The sequence below is a fragment of the Rhinopithecus bieti genome, unplaced genomic scaffold (assembly GCF_001698545.2).
Source record: "Rhinopithecus bieti isolate Rb0 unplaced genomic scaffold, ASM169854v2 scaffold_18644, whole genome shotgun sequence".
Lineage (NCBI taxonomy): Eukaryota > Metazoa > Chordata > Mammalia > Primates > Cercopithecidae > Rhinopithecus > Rhinopithecus bieti.
In genome coordinates this window covers 304508-319902 of record NW_016809656.1, presented here as the reverse complement: position 1 = coordinate 319902, position 15395 = coordinate 304508, and the positions used below count along the sequence as shown (strand labels likewise).

Below are 15395 nucleotides of genomic sequence, written 5' to 3'. Positions count from 1 at the left end.
TTAAAATTGTATATTAGAAGTGCATATTACAGTGCAGAGTTTATGAAGTCAGATGATCAGATGAAATATTTTGGGAAAACAGAATACAGAGGATGAATTTCTCATCTAATAGTAAATTATTATTCTGAGCCATTATCTACATCATGCTTATGAAGCTCCATTAATAAAACTTAATATCTTACATATGACCTTATATTTTAGATAGCATTTGACTTAGATAAAAGACACATCACACTGAATTGGTGTGAACAACCATTTTGGAACACATGTTATAATCAGTGTTTGCCAAAGACACGCTACTCCTATTTATATATTTTTAAAAGTGCAACGTTTCAATCTTAGCAAATTTTGTGCTGTTTGAAAGCTGTACATTTAATTTTAATGTTAATGTTATATTTTATAAAGGACTAATTTCTCTTTGAAGTATCATCATATCAAAGGGAGAAAGTGTAAATGTAATTTAGGTCAGACTAACACATTTTACTTAATTTAAGCATTAAAAGATGCGTGTTCAAAAGATCTCAATCTCCACATGTTCTGCAAACAAAAAACAGACAAACAATACAATAAAACATCATGCATCTCATAGAAGTTGGAATAACCAATTACCAAAAAATTTTACCATCTGTTCTCATTGAAGCAGCAAGACAGGCATTTCCCCATGTTACAAACCATGATAATTAGAAAGTAACAATGAGAAATGCTAACATCATTTTCCCCTTTCTTATTTGCTGTGGGGTTCTTAATGAAAATTTGAGCATACAAACAAAGGAAAAGAGAGGATATTCCCCCACCCCACCTCCTAATTGAGTGCTTATATTCAGTAATAGCTTTTTGCTGCCCTGGGCAGCATGACACTGCCTCATTTGGCCACGCACAGCTATTATTCTAGGAGGCAGCTAGTGAAGTGCCCCAATCCATCTGCTTACTTTTTCATGGGCTGGTGCTTTCCTTGATGTTGACAGCTGTCTTAATATTCCTGGGCCACCTGCCACACAGTAAATACTGTGCTCTAAGATATATACAGAAGTTTATTCCCCGGTGGACTTTTCAGAACAAAAAAGCTTAGCATTACTAAACTACTCTTGCAGTTTAAATGCTTCAAGGATCAACACTTTCATTCTATTCTCATACCTTTGAGAATGGTACTTACGTTGTGGGAATGACAATTCAGTTACAGTGTGATGAACTTCAGGATTTCTCATATATCACACAAGTTATTTAATTATAGTATTATAGGTTGAAATCAGATGCTAAAAGGAGGTAGAGAAGAAGAGAGCATATTGACAGTTTCTCCTCTAGTGAGCCTTCCAGGAACCCATCAGATTGAGCTGGGGATCCCTCCTACATTTCCCATCTTACCCTATTTGCTCATCTTGCCCAATTAAACTTGCTCCTTGATGTGAAGCATTTGGTCTTGTCTACCACTGTATCTCCATGTCTAAGAATGAGCATGTAACTGACACATAGTATGTACTAGAGGACATATCCAGATTTTGTGGGATCTGAAGTTTTTACAATTTGGAGGATCCTCTTTAAAGAAAAAGGATTTTAAAATAAGAACATTAGATACAAAAATGAATATATTGAATGAAAACATAACCATGCTAATTACCAATTTTAAAAGGTGGACTAGAAAACAATATAGTTTTCTTATTAAACGCCTTGCACAACTCTGTATCACTTTTTTCCTATATTTTTGGTAGTGTACTCTTCAATAGCCTTTCATATGACAATAATTTAGTAATATTATTTTCTATAATAATGTAAAGAACTTTCCTCTAGTTCTGTTGCTCTTATTATTGATAGAAGGACTGTGTAAACATGCAACACTACACAAACACACACACACACACACGCACAGAGCTCGTGGTACTGCTACACGTTTGTACCCTACAAACAAGAATTCTGATAAATTCTGTTTTACATGGTTTACATCAACAAGAAAAAATGTTTTGTGTTTACAGTTATAAAAATTATTTTGGGCAGCCGAGGCGGGTGGCTGAGGTCAGGAGTTCGAGACCAGCCTGACTAATATGGTGAAACCCTATCTCTACTAAAAATACAAAAATTAGCTGGGCATGGTTGGCGGGCACCTGTAGTCCCAGCCACTCAGGAGACTGGGACAGGAGAATTGCTTGAACCTAGGAGGTGGAGGCTGCCGTGAGTCGAAATTGCACCATTGCACCCTAGCTGGGGTGACAGAGCGACACTCCGTCTCAAACAACAACAACAAATATACATATATATATATATATATATATATATAGTATTATTGAACATATTATTGCTATGAGAGAAATTATATCAATCGGAGGTAATTCTTCCCGTTGAAACTTTGTCTTCTGATGCCTGGAATAATTTTCCACATGCCACCTGATGCCGCTTTACCTTTCAGATCTTGTCTCACCTCTATTACCCATATATTTTCAGTGTCAGAGACCACAGAATATATGTCCTCTGGCTCTGCATCTTGGGTGTAATACTTGGTGAGCTGCGCTACAGAAAAATTGGAATTAAAGAAATAACTATATTTTGGAGAGGCTGAAAACCACGTAAATATATTCCACTAAGTCCAAACTAAATATATTCCCAACTGAAATTCCCTAACAGATTCCCAAATGCGCTCGATAACTCTAAGTGGAAAGAAAATCTAAGTGGACATTTAAGTGGAAAAAAAAGAGATTGTGGTCGTAATCACATTATTTACTTTGGTAAATTTTATAAAACTGGCCATGGATCACATTGCTGAGTTCACACTGGAAGAGACTGTGCCAGTAGGGAGTCAAGAAACTTGAGCCTCATCAGCTTCACTGTAGATGTGCTTCTACTGCAGGCACTCACTAAACGTTGGGGAATAACTGGATGAGTGAATTAATGACACTGTGCTAAATTAGTATCTCTAAGATCCTTACAGCTCTAAAATTTGACATTTTTACGGGCTTCCTTTAGAATTTTAGTTATTTAGAGGGCCGGGCCCGCGGTGGCTGCCAAGGGCCTGTAATCGCCAGCACTTTTGGGAGGCTGAGGCGGGCGGATCACGAGGTCAGGAGATCGAGACATTCTGGTTTAGACAGCTCGTGAAACCCCGTCTCTACGCAAAAATACAAAAAAAAAAAAAAAAAAAAAAAAAAAAAACCAGCCGTAGCCCCGGGCGAGGTGGTGGGCCGCCCTGTAAGTCCCCAGCCCACTCGAGAGGCTGAGCAGGAGATGGCGTAAAGCCTGGGAGGCCGGAGCCTTGCAGTGAGCCCGAGATCACCCCGCTGCACTCCAAGACTGGGCAACAGAGTGAGACCCCGTCTCAAAAAAAAAAATAAGAAAAGAAAAAAAAAAAAAAAAAATTTAGTATTTGGAAATTGGTTAATATGAGTTCAGGTTATAACAATGTAGGACATATAGAAAACTACTAAGTGTTCAGAAAGCAAATGAAGGAAAATTCAACGGTCATTGTTTTATGGCTTTAAGCTATTTTGTCAAAGATGCAATTTGTCTTAGTGTAAGCATGGCATTATTTGTATTTAACAATCACTTAAGTGCTTTGCTGTGTCACCGAGTGGAGATCAGAGTATTGTTAGACATATTATTAGTTAAAACCATAATTTGTTAATTAAATCCTACTGACTCCCACCCATTTTATCCCAAGAAAACTTCCTGAACGAAGTACCCTCTGGGTAGGCATTGGGGCCTGGTTTGATCACAGAACAAGTGGGGGACAAATATACTGATTCAATAATACGTTGGGAAGACAAATTATCATTTCGACCTTTTAGCTGGAAAAAACAGTTTGCTTTATTACTCTCTTTGGGCTCTTTGGTAAGTGGGTCTTCAATGGAGATTCTCTTAAAATAAAGCTAGAATTGGGAACTTTACTTGTCTTATTCTAGTCTATTATCTTAGATTTTCTCTATTTTCTCAGACTAGGCTCACAGAGAAGCAGGAAAAATTTACCAACGAGTAAAAAAGAATTAATCTTGAGGGATAGACTGAGATGAACACGATTGATGGAAACCGGGCTGACTGAACTTTAAGGGGTTAAATTCTGCCAGAACAAATGCGAGTGAGTGCCTTGGCTCTATTACAGTTAGTAGGGACTGGAGGGCTTCTGGGAGGCAGTGTGGGGAGGCAGGGAGGCTCAACAGCCTCCAGCAGGTGCTGAGAGGACTTGGGGCTTACAGGTATGCAATCCACTCATGCTACTTCTCCTCCATCTCCCGAAAGCCAGAGGGGAGATTACTCCAAGGTTCCCCTCTGCTGTGGACATTTCATTTTTATCTCATTTCCTTGTACACATTGTTTAGTGAACAAATGCCGTATCACTTCCTTGATGCCTACCCCAGGGGCAGCTCGCCTTCAAACGAAAACAAAACACCTGGGGTGAATGGGCCTCTTAGTATCTCCTGTACTACCTGCTAGGGTATGAAGAAACAAGAAAAAGCCATACCACTGTACTTAGACTTAAAGTAAGTCTTAAGGACCCTTTGGTTCCCAGATTTCAGTGGCATCTGTGTAACGACTGCAAACTATGTTTCAGCACTGACAAGCTCGAAATCATACTTTTTGATCAGGGCCGTTTTTGAAAGAGTTCGCAGGGAAGTACGTAGCGTGGAGTGTGAAAAGTGTGAAGCACAACGCGGTTAGGAAAAGTCACACCACAGAAAGCCAGCGGAACGCGCCGGGAAGTGGTGACCGCCTGACAGGTACCCCCGCTCCCTCCCGTCGCCCGGTGCTGGGCTAACGCGATTTCGCCCTCAGGGCTGGAGCTGTCTCTGCGGTTGCTGCTTCTTAGCTCCCAGGAAGTTCGGGGCGCCCCGGTACTGCAGTTTGCCAAGTGTTTTCACAAACCTTAGTTCCTAAACCTGTTTCAAAAGTCTGGAGAAAACTGTTTCTGTGCTCTCACTGTAGGATAGAAAACACAACGGTCACAGAAAGTAATTGAAGGCAAAGCTCAACAGGCTGCAGCCTGAACTCTTTTGAGCGGGAAGCTCGAGCCTAGCGTCGCTCGCTGGGCGACACCCCTCAGGCTCTCAGGCCGGCGCCTTCTGGGGACCCTGTCGCGCTCCGGCGGTGGCGGCTGCGCCCGGCTCAGGGCGGTGCCGCGGCCGCTGGCTCCTCCTGGGGGTGGGGCGGGCCGCGCCGGGCGAGGGCGGGAGGAGGAGCAGCCGCAGGGGCTTGAGGAGCTGCAGCGCGAGGAGCGCGTCGCGTCCGCGTTTCTCCCGCCCGGGAGAAACTGAGCCGCGCTGGCAGCTCGCGTCGAGTCGATCTGCCCTCGCCGCATCCCGCGGCGCCCGGTCGGGCTCCGGGCACCAGGCACCACCTAGGCCGTTCCCTGCAGACGGCCCCGGGCCAGCGGCCCCCTCGGGAAATGTCCAGCGGCCGGAGAAAGGGCAGCGCCCCCTGGCACAGCTTCTCCCGGTTCTTCGCTCCCCGAAGTCCTTCCCGGGACAAGGAAGAGGAAGAGGAGGAGAGGCCGGGGACAAGCCAGCCTCCAGCTCCAGGCCGGTCCGCTGCCAGGTGGGAGTCGCGGAGGAGGTCGCGGGGGGTCCCTGCGCGTACTCGCTAGACGAAGGCTCCCGGCCTGACCGCCGGCAGCTGGCCGCTCTTGGGCCAGGCTGCAGTTCGCTCGCCACTTTCTGTTCTTCTTCCTCCATTGCTAAAGTTTCCTCCTCCTTGCCCCGTTCCGGTGCCGCACCACTCGCCTCTCCTCTGCAGGTTAAATCGGGCAGAAGTTCTTGCCCCGCGGCCGGACGCATATCCCCCCATCCCCGCCTGGCTCCGCGCTCTTCCTTTCCCACCTTCCCCTGCCGGAACGTGATTGGGTTTCCGTTCCACACACGCTCTACTCTCCAAGTTCTGTGGCAAAAGCGATTGCCCCGGCGTCCCGCCTGTAGTAATGGGAAACACTTGTGAGCTGAGCGGAGCCCTCAGCCAGGGGAATTGAGGGCGCGATCCCAGCACCACTTGTGTGGGAGGAGATCGGGGCAAAAGTGGAAAAGGTAAAGCTTTGGGGCGTCACCCCCTCAGCTACGATGGTATTTTGCCATCTTATTTAAATTTTCTCAAAAAGATTTTTAAAAGGAATTGTGATAATGCGTTCCCAAGACTTTCACCAAAATGGACTGAACATGTAAACGACGCCACCCTTTATTTCTCATCTCTCGTAGAAACAGCTGCCTCAAGTTCCCAAACAGATTCTGGAAATCAAGTTTCCAGCTGTCTTGGTTTCAGTAATCAAAGGGTACCCTTTCTCTGTAATATTTTAATCTTTCCTTCACTTTCCTATGTTCAAAAATCAAAAATTTTTAGACATGCCTCATTTAAATGCTTATTTCTGAGTCTTTTCATCCCCCTGAAGAAAGAGGGGTTAAGTAAAATGCAGCTCGCTTTCTTAAACTTATGAGAAGATTACACTATCTCCTCCCGAGAGATTGCACTAGAATGACCATTGTCATTGGAAGGACACACTCCAGAAAGCCATATTTACTTAGGACTCAAGATTTCCTGGTGGGCTTAAAAAAAAAAAAAAAAATGGATAGGAAACAGAACTGAGAGTGAGCCAGTTCCATTAGTATTCAGATTTTGTGATGTGATTTTGGTCGTTTTTGTGTTCCTCAGTTTACCCGCTTGTGAAACATTTTCATTATGACCGTCTGTTAATCACATGCCACATATTTCCAAGAAAGCTCCTACGATAATTGAGTGGTTAATCTCCTGGGACGTTTCAGCTATTATTGCTCTGACTGTTGAGAATTTAAAATTCAAAGTTACACAGTGGTTAAAAATAGTTTTGAAGTCTGACAGATCTCATCCAGGGTGTCAGCTAGTTCTGCGGGTGTGGGCAGGCAGCCTGTGGTGCCTGCCACCGCCGTAACAACACTAACAGTCTTGGATAATATGAACGCAGCCTGCAAGGAAATCCCAAGTAGGCTCAGCAAAGTTGGGGACTTGAAAGTCAGTGTTAGAAAGGAATAAGCAGGTCAATTTCAGGGTCATGTCAGTAATGGCCTGAAATCCTACTGGCCTCTCCGCCCCATTTTGGCTTTTTAAGGCACTTCTCAATTCTAATTTCTTTACTGACTGGAGCTGACCACTCCAGCAGCTAGTTCCTTGTTCACCTACCACTTCTCTATTCTCATCATCTCCAGATTGGCAAAACTGTGGCTTTTCAACAATGAAGATTTTAATTGTGCTTATATCAATGCTAATTTTGTTCTCATCTCTTTTGGAACTTGCCAGGTGTTAGGGGGATAGCAGATGACCCCTTGTGTGGGTGTTTTACTTTTTTCAATGAGCTTACATCTTTCATTTCAAGGGCATAAACAAACACAAAGCCTTTATTGAAAATTTAATAAAACAAATGGAACTGCTTTGTAGTAATTAATGTCCCAGTAACACAACACCCTGATGTTAACAAGATTGGAAACAGAATTGCAATTTGTCACTATGATCTTATTTCAAAATGGAAGGGTGTTTTGGCTATTTCTCTTTGTGGGCATAAAAACTTGTGTCATTATGAGAGCTGGATATACCTTCTGTAGAGGTGATTTTAGATGAAGAGGAGTCAGTGCAACAGACAAACGGGGTTGGTGTGGTAGGGACATAAAGAGTAAGAAAAAGGATTCTTTCTTTAGGAGCTATAAGAAGCTGGGAAGACCACTTGAAAACATTAATATGAATCCCTATCATATGTCTGGCACTTTACAAAGTACTTTCAATAATATTATTAAACATGACCCTTGACCAAACCTATATTATCAATATCCCCATTTTACTGTAAAAAACAGGGTTAAGGAAACTTACTGAAAGTTATGTAACTACTTTTCAGTCAGTGAACATGGTATCAGATGTGCCTACAATTCTGAACATGTAATAAAGGTTATTGTCTGCATCCTGGCTTTTTGATGTACTTGAAAGGAAATGCACTCTCTAAAACCTGTGTTTTGAAGTCTCCTTTTTGCATCCCCAGTGTTGATTTGCATGAATTTTTTAATGTAACATGTACAAATATAAAACAAAACATAAGTTCCTTAAGAACAGAATTCCTTAACAGTTTCTTAAGTACAAAATTAAAAAATAAACTAAAACATAATTATGAGACCCGTAAAAGTAGAATTTACAACATCCTGAAACTGTTTTTTTGGTTACTCACAAAATGCATACTGGGACAATCACCAGGTCTTTGGGGAGTTGCCATGCCTTGATACAGGTCTTCCAATATTTTACTGTTTGAACCATAGGAAAATCTTTGTTTTTATGGTGTGCTGTGAGTTATATGGGCTTCAGTTGGTGAGAACACTTCATTATGTTTTCTTTGTTGCTGTTCTGATCTCATTAATCTTTCACAATTAAAGAAGGCCTATTAGCATCAACACTATTGTATATCCCAACTTAGGCGTGAGCGCTCAAATTGCTTGATAGTACTCATATTAGGTGGTTGACCATTTCCAGGAAATGCTTGTATTAATTTATTTTAGATGATATAAAAAGGAAAACTGCAATTGAAGTTTTCATAGGAAACTCCCAAACTCCCAGAGTTCTGTGGATCCTAGTTTGAGAATCACTGCTGCAGTGTTAAGCCCAGTTTATAAGTATACAAGGAATGGACTCATTAGAAGTGATAGGGGAGACCAGGAAGTGCTTCCTGGTAGGGATGATTTTAACTGGGTCTTCAAGGAATTGGTGATGTTTCTATACAGAGAGAACTTAGACAGAGAAGAGGGAACAGGTATTCCAGACTGAGCAAAGGCCTGCAAGGGGTTTATGATCTGTTAGGGGCTATATACGTTAATTGGACAGAGTGAAAGGAGCAGTAAGAAAGTTAGGTTGGAACTGGGTCATAAAGGTCTCTAGACAAAGTGTTTGGCTCTAGATTTAAGGCTCAGAGAATTTTTGCAAAAGCCTGTTACACAGATATTGCAAACTTGGAGGAATTCCTGCTTTATTTTATCTGCTTAGAGAAAATGATTGCTCAACTTTGTTTCTTGGCTGTATCATGCATGATGGACCTGTTTAAAATGAGTTCTGTGCAATGTTTGTAACTGTGAAGAGAGATGGTAAGGTGAGAACAGTATTTATCAAGGGCTGACTGTGCACTTACTCCTGGGCTGGGCACTTTTGCTTGCAACATATCATGTAAATCTCACACTCAGCGTGAAAGGTTGGTCCACTTATTACCATCTGACAATTGAAGAAACTGAGTTTGGGAGAGCACTCAGGGATGGATGCTATGGGCGTTTTGAATGGAACAATTCTTTGAACTGGACCCTTTTGTCCTTTGTAAGATGTTTGGTATCCATGATTCCACATACTAATTGCCAGTAGCATCCTCTGGTTATTGGGATAACTGAAAACTCCTCCACCCAGGTGGGTGGGAGGGAGAGTGGTACCACTCCCAGTGGAGAGTGATTTACCCTAAATCATGAGAGGAGGTGAGAGGTGACATTTGAACTTAGTTCTCTCTAATGGACTCCAAAGTTCTGGTTCCTTTTTTGACACCATCCTGTCCACCACCCTTCTGAACTCTGCTCCTTCAAAACATATTTGAATATGTGAGGCAATTGGATTGTTCCTTACTTTGTTCTAGAATGGGTGACACTGTGGCCCATTTCAGATATATTCCTTTTGGCTGTTACTTTGACCAAATACAGTGTCATTGATGAAAAGAAGGTGAAACAGGATTACTAGGCCCAAGGTCAGGGGCTGTGTCTTCATCTTTGTGTGCCCTTCATCTTTGTGAACCCATCTCTTGGGTTCGTTAAGGTGTCTACCAGGTGACTAATTTGGGAATTCTATTTTTTGCTGTGAACATTCCTTGGAAATGGACTCAATTGTATGTTCTGAATGTGTTAAAGTTGCAAGGATACACCTGCAGTAAGTTTATGTAATCAGAACTTCTAGCTTTATTGACAGTTATAACCTTTTTAGATTTTTTTCCTCATCACAGTGGAAAATATGTAAAAAGGGTAATAGCAAGTTTTGTGAAGTAAGAGAAAATATTCCCTCAAGACAAAATATTTTCTATCCAAAGTTCTGATGAAATATACCAGAACCCAGATATAAGAAATATTAGTTACCAATTATTAAACAAAATAATAGCAACAAACCGTAGGTGGTTGTAAAATTAAGGAAAATAATCCAGGCTATATGCTGAAAAGAGGGAGTCAGTGTGAAGTAAAAGTTAAGAAGATAATACTTACTTTGAGTCTGTTCAATCCATAAGTTAAAGTGGCTGCTTTGTGTCCCACATGGCGCAAAGCAATGTGGATATAAAAATAAATGAATGACCAAATATGCCTTCCTAGAATTCACAGATTAATGGAGGAGATAAAAGTGTACATCTCTGTTCTTAATATGAACTCAGTATAAATCAAACACATCTTTGGAGTGTGTGACTTGTTTCGTTCAGAGCATACTTAATGTTTCATGAATGTCATACGTTGTATGAGAACTTTAATTGGGCTTTCAAAATACGTTCTCACATTATTAACTTTTCTCTAAGCATGGTTTGGTTAGCTTCCTTTGCCAAGCCAGCATAGTGAGGGAAACATGATAGTAACTGCACCATCAAGGTGAATGGAAATGCTGCCCCTTGGTTCCTCTTGCTCTCCTCCTTGACCCTGCAGGCTTTGCAAGTCCTAGACAGAGGCAGAAAAATGCATCCTTTCAGGAATCAACATTCCAGATAAGTGGCAGTGCTTACACAAAATGACTTGATGTTGTTAGAGAACAAATCAAAGTTTTTCAACTAGTAATAAGTCATTCTTAGTGTTTATTTGGCAGTTGTACGTGGCCAAGTAATGGTACAACTCCATCCAGCAGGACTTCCCTGAATGTTTTACTCCCAGGAGTTTCTAATTGGAAGTATGCTAAAGCACTGAAACAACTGCTTAACCAAGTGTGTGTTTGTTTTCTTTTTTCCTAATCAATTAATGATGACAAAACCAAACTACCCTTTATTAAGGCCCTACTCAGATCCAAGCCCTGAGCTTGGAACTTTAAAAATATCAAATCACTTAATCCTCAGAGCAAATGTATGAGAGAGGTATCTTTACTGCCTTTTACAGATATATAATTTAAGGTTTCAAGAGGTTCAGTAGGTAATCAAAAGTCTCACAATGTTGGTAGTAGAGTCAAGAGTCAAATTTTCCTTCCTGAATTCAAAGCCTACACAGCATTATGTGACAGCTTCCTCCGCTTAACTTGGGAAGACTCGTAAAAGAAGGCTGCCTTTAGAAAATGGTTTGGAATGGAAATAAAAGACAATGGCATGCAGCTGGACATCTGCCCAGATGGACTGGGTCAGGGCTATGGACAATCAAGAATTATACTCCTGACAGTTGGGAGAGGAAAATAAATGTATACATTTATGCAGATTATAGATTTATATTTAAATACAAAAAAAGGGTCAGTCTCCTTCAAAAGAGAGTTTCAAATGGAAACTATAGCAAGATACCATATTCTACCTATTTGATAAGCCACACTCCAGTTTGATGTGGGAAAGCTGGAACTCTCATACACTACTAGTGGGAGGGTAAATTGATATACCACTTTGGAGAGAAATTTGACAGGACCTATCAATATTGCAGATTCACATACTCAGCATTTCTTCTCTGGGAATTCCACTGAACACGTACAGTTTGCAAACAGGCCAAAAGTTGCCTATAGAAGTTAGTCATTGCGGCATTGTTTTAATAGCAAAAGATGAAAAATAGAGTAGAATGCCATCAGTTGTGGACTAATTGATAAATCATAGTACATCCATATAGTGAAATATGATGCAGCTACCAGAAAGAATAGGAAAGCTTTGTTATGTACTGTTAAGGAAATTTCTCCAAGATACATTAAGGAAAAAAAAAAAAAGGCCAGGCACGGTGGCTTATGCCTGTAATCCCAGCACTTTGGGAGGTAGAGGCGGGTGGATCACTTGATGTCAGGCATTCGAGATCAGCCTGAACAACATGGTGAAATCCCGTCTCTACTAAAATACAAAATAATTAGCCAGGTGTGGTGATGCTTGCCTGTAATCCCAGCTACTCCAGAGGCTGAGGCAGGAGAATTGCTTGAACCTGGGAGGCGGAGGTTGCAGTGAGCCAAGATCACATCATTGCGCTCCAGTCTGGGCAACAAGAGTCAAACTCCATCTCAAAAAAAAAAAAAAAACCTACAACGAATTGTGTATAGTATGCCCCATTTGTATATACAAAAAAAGGGGATATGAAATCTGTTACTAGTGTTGTGTAACTTATTTTGGCGGTATGGGGAACTGAGTGAAGGGATGAGAGGCAGGAGAAAGACTATCTTATGCCTTTGTACACTTAAAAATTATGTGAATTACCTATTTCATAAAGTAAGAAAAAGACTGGATTAAAATCTGGTGAATATCTGTGGTTAAAAGAAGGGGAAAAAAAGAGAATTTATGATCCTGAGTTGGCAAAAATCCTCCAAAGAGAGAATGCGCTACATGAACTTATTCAAGTGAGAAAAATTTCAGTTAAGGATATAAATAAATAGAAGTAGTTCTTGTAATGCAGAGTAATTTGATATTTTGACACTTTGTACAAGTAGGAGTGAGGCTTTTCTATATTTTTACTTTCTAATGTGAAACTGGGTAGAGTTGACACAGCCACAAATGTATCAACATAACTCATTTTTACGTGGTCACCTGTCATCCACCTTGACCTCTCCAGTATGACCCAGGACAGGTTATTAACCTCAGAGTCTTTCGTGATAAATCAAGGGAGTTGATTTTCATCTGTAAGGTCTCTCTCAGCTTTAGCATACCAGCCAAAACTCCATGGGCTATTAGGTGTGTACAAAATGGATATGCCTTACAATTAGAAAGATTTATTTTTTTTTGGAAAAGTCACATATGAAAATGCTTTAGTTAATCTTCCATTTGATCGTAACATTTTGGTCATTTGATTTGAAAGCTTCACCTATGTTTAAAACGAATTAATTTAGTGTCGCTATGTGAAGCACCAGTCTAGGTCCTGGGAATCCAGCAGTTAACAAGGTGCAGCATTGTCTTTGCTTTAAAGCACTGATGCAGTTTTGTGGGGAAGGCAGACATTCACAAATCTTTCTTTTCACTTGAAGTAAGTACCAAGGTAACATGTAGGGGACTGTAGGAGCATTTAACAAATGCGAGCCCATCCTTGAGGCTCTCAGAAGAAACTTTTAATCTCATTTAAGCTATTTCTTCTGGAACATGTGTCTAAGTAATGTCTTTCTGTTCTTGATTTATAAACTTTGGACAATATATATTGACTTCTGGTTATGGTAGATGAGCACTTAGCTATTTTATACCCTTCCACATCTCATTACTTATCCAACCAAAATAATCATTATAATTGGAAGATTAAATAAACCTGTAGATTTCTATGAATATGTAGCTGTTGTTTTCTGCTAAGCCAAGTGCTGCACTATGGTTACTTTCTTTGTGTGATATTTTGTTTTTCATGGAGTAAATTACCTTGTTTTTCATTTTCTTATTGCTGCTACTTCTAGGATGCACAAATACACTTATAAAACCACCACTTTCAGTGTTTTTTCTACATCATTAAATCACATCTACCAGTTTACCCCATGCCTTCCAAGACCTTTCTCTTGGTCTCTGTGTCTTCCTGTAATTTGTATCACCTAGTGGTTCCCAAGCTTCCTGCATTGATCTCTACTACTCAAGCCCTATGTGAGAGCACCTATTTTTGGACCTCATGTATTCCTCTTTCTTGGTTAACTCCCCCTTTTGTTGGCATATATCTAACAAGAAAGGGTGCATCTTAGATAATCTTTTTTTTAGTCTTTGCACTTCTGAAAATACCTTTTTCTACTCTAGTAAATCATAGTTTGGGTATAAATTTATAGACTCAAAATTACTTGCACTCAGATTTCTGAAGACATTTCTCTATTAGCTTTCTCTTTAATTCTGGATTGTTGAGAAATCTGAGGCTAGTATAATTTCTGGACCTATTTTGTGATTCATTTTTTCTCTGCAAATTTTGAAATCTTTTCAATGTAGACTCTACACATGCACAGTAATGAACCTTGCACAGTGCCTTTTTAATTTATTTTGCTGGACAGTTGGCAGGCTCTTTCTCTTGAGAGGCTTATATCTTTCGATTTAGAATGGAGAGTTTGGCTCAAGCTTCCTGTGTGTGGTCTGTGCTTTCTATACTTTTATTCTTGGTATTCCAGAGTCTGGAGGCTTCTCTTTTTAAAAATTGCTAGGCTCCTGCCAAATGTTATAATTTGGAGATGTGAGTTCACTAAGAAATCAACTGACAAGAGGAAGATTAATAGGAGAAATGACATAGAAATTTATTAGCATGCAGGGCGAAAAAAATCACAGAGTGACTACCAAATATCCCAGTAAGGTACAGGTGCTTATATACCCCACCTCTTAGGAGAGAGGAAAGTGGATGATTTTAGGGGAGTAGTAAATGATTTTTACAGGAACTCAGTGAGCTTGAAGAACATAACAAAGGCCTGGGAGAAAGTCTGTTGGGCCCACGGAACAGACAGTGGTTTATGACAAAAGTCTGTTGAGATATTATGACAGACTTCAGTCTTTCTTCTTGTGACGTGAGTTCAGTTAATGAAAACTAGGGAAGGGACTAGAGGTAATTGTTTTCTTCTTTGATGGGTCCAAACTTTAAGCATATAAGAGAACTTCAGAGAACAGAACTTCATTCTGTGCTTTGGGAGAGACAGAGGAGCAAAGACAACAGACGAAGGTGGGGTTCAGAGAGACCTTGAGGCTGCTCAGTTCAGTATGTCAAAGTGCTGTATTTTGGGATATGGGATTCTGAGTTTTCATCTATTCTTTTTTGTAAAATAATTATTGATACATAATTATTGTACTGTTTATGAAGTGAGTATATGTGATATTTTGTTACATTCATGCAATGTGTAATGATCAAATCAGGGTTTTTAGGATATCACTTCAGCTTAGCACTTCACTGTTAGTGCAGGAGGGAGATTAGCGTTAACAATAGTATATTATAAAATAGCTAGAAGATAAGATTTGAAATGCTACCAACACAAAGAAATGATAAAAGTTTTATTTATTCTAAATTATATTTCTGCCTGTTTTTCTTTCCTTCGAAAATCTCATCTGTCCTGAATGCTGTTATTCTTCATCTGTTTTTTTTTTTTTTTTTTTAACCTGGTAGCTTATTTCCTCTTATTAATTGCTTTACCATCATTTCCATGGGACAGAGTTAAACGTGCTCACCTATACTGTTTTGCCAGAAATAGCTAGAAAATCTCTGCAATTATCATTGTTGCCAAACTTTTTAATTCTTTGAGTATAAATTGAACTCCATAACCTAACATCTCAATGATGGCTATGAGGAAATAATTGCTTGCTCATGGATAGGAAGAATCAATATTGTGAAAAT

General features: G+C 40.3%; 1 protein-coding gene across 1 annotated transcript in view; it reads left to right on the top strand.

The window, feature by feature from the left end:
- The first annotated feature begins 5161 nt into the window (after positions 1-5161).
- The window catches only part of CRYBG3 (crystallin beta-gamma domain containing 3), a 122224-nt gene continuing 111990 nt past the window's right edge, over positions 5162-15395 (top strand). Inside the window, exon 1 of the mRNA XM_017889939.1 lies at positions 5162-5511. Coding sequence (XP_017745428.1) covers positions 5363-5511 — 149 coding nt within the window. The 5' untranslated portion in view covers positions 5162-5362. The remainder of the gene's footprint in view (positions 5512-15395) is intronic.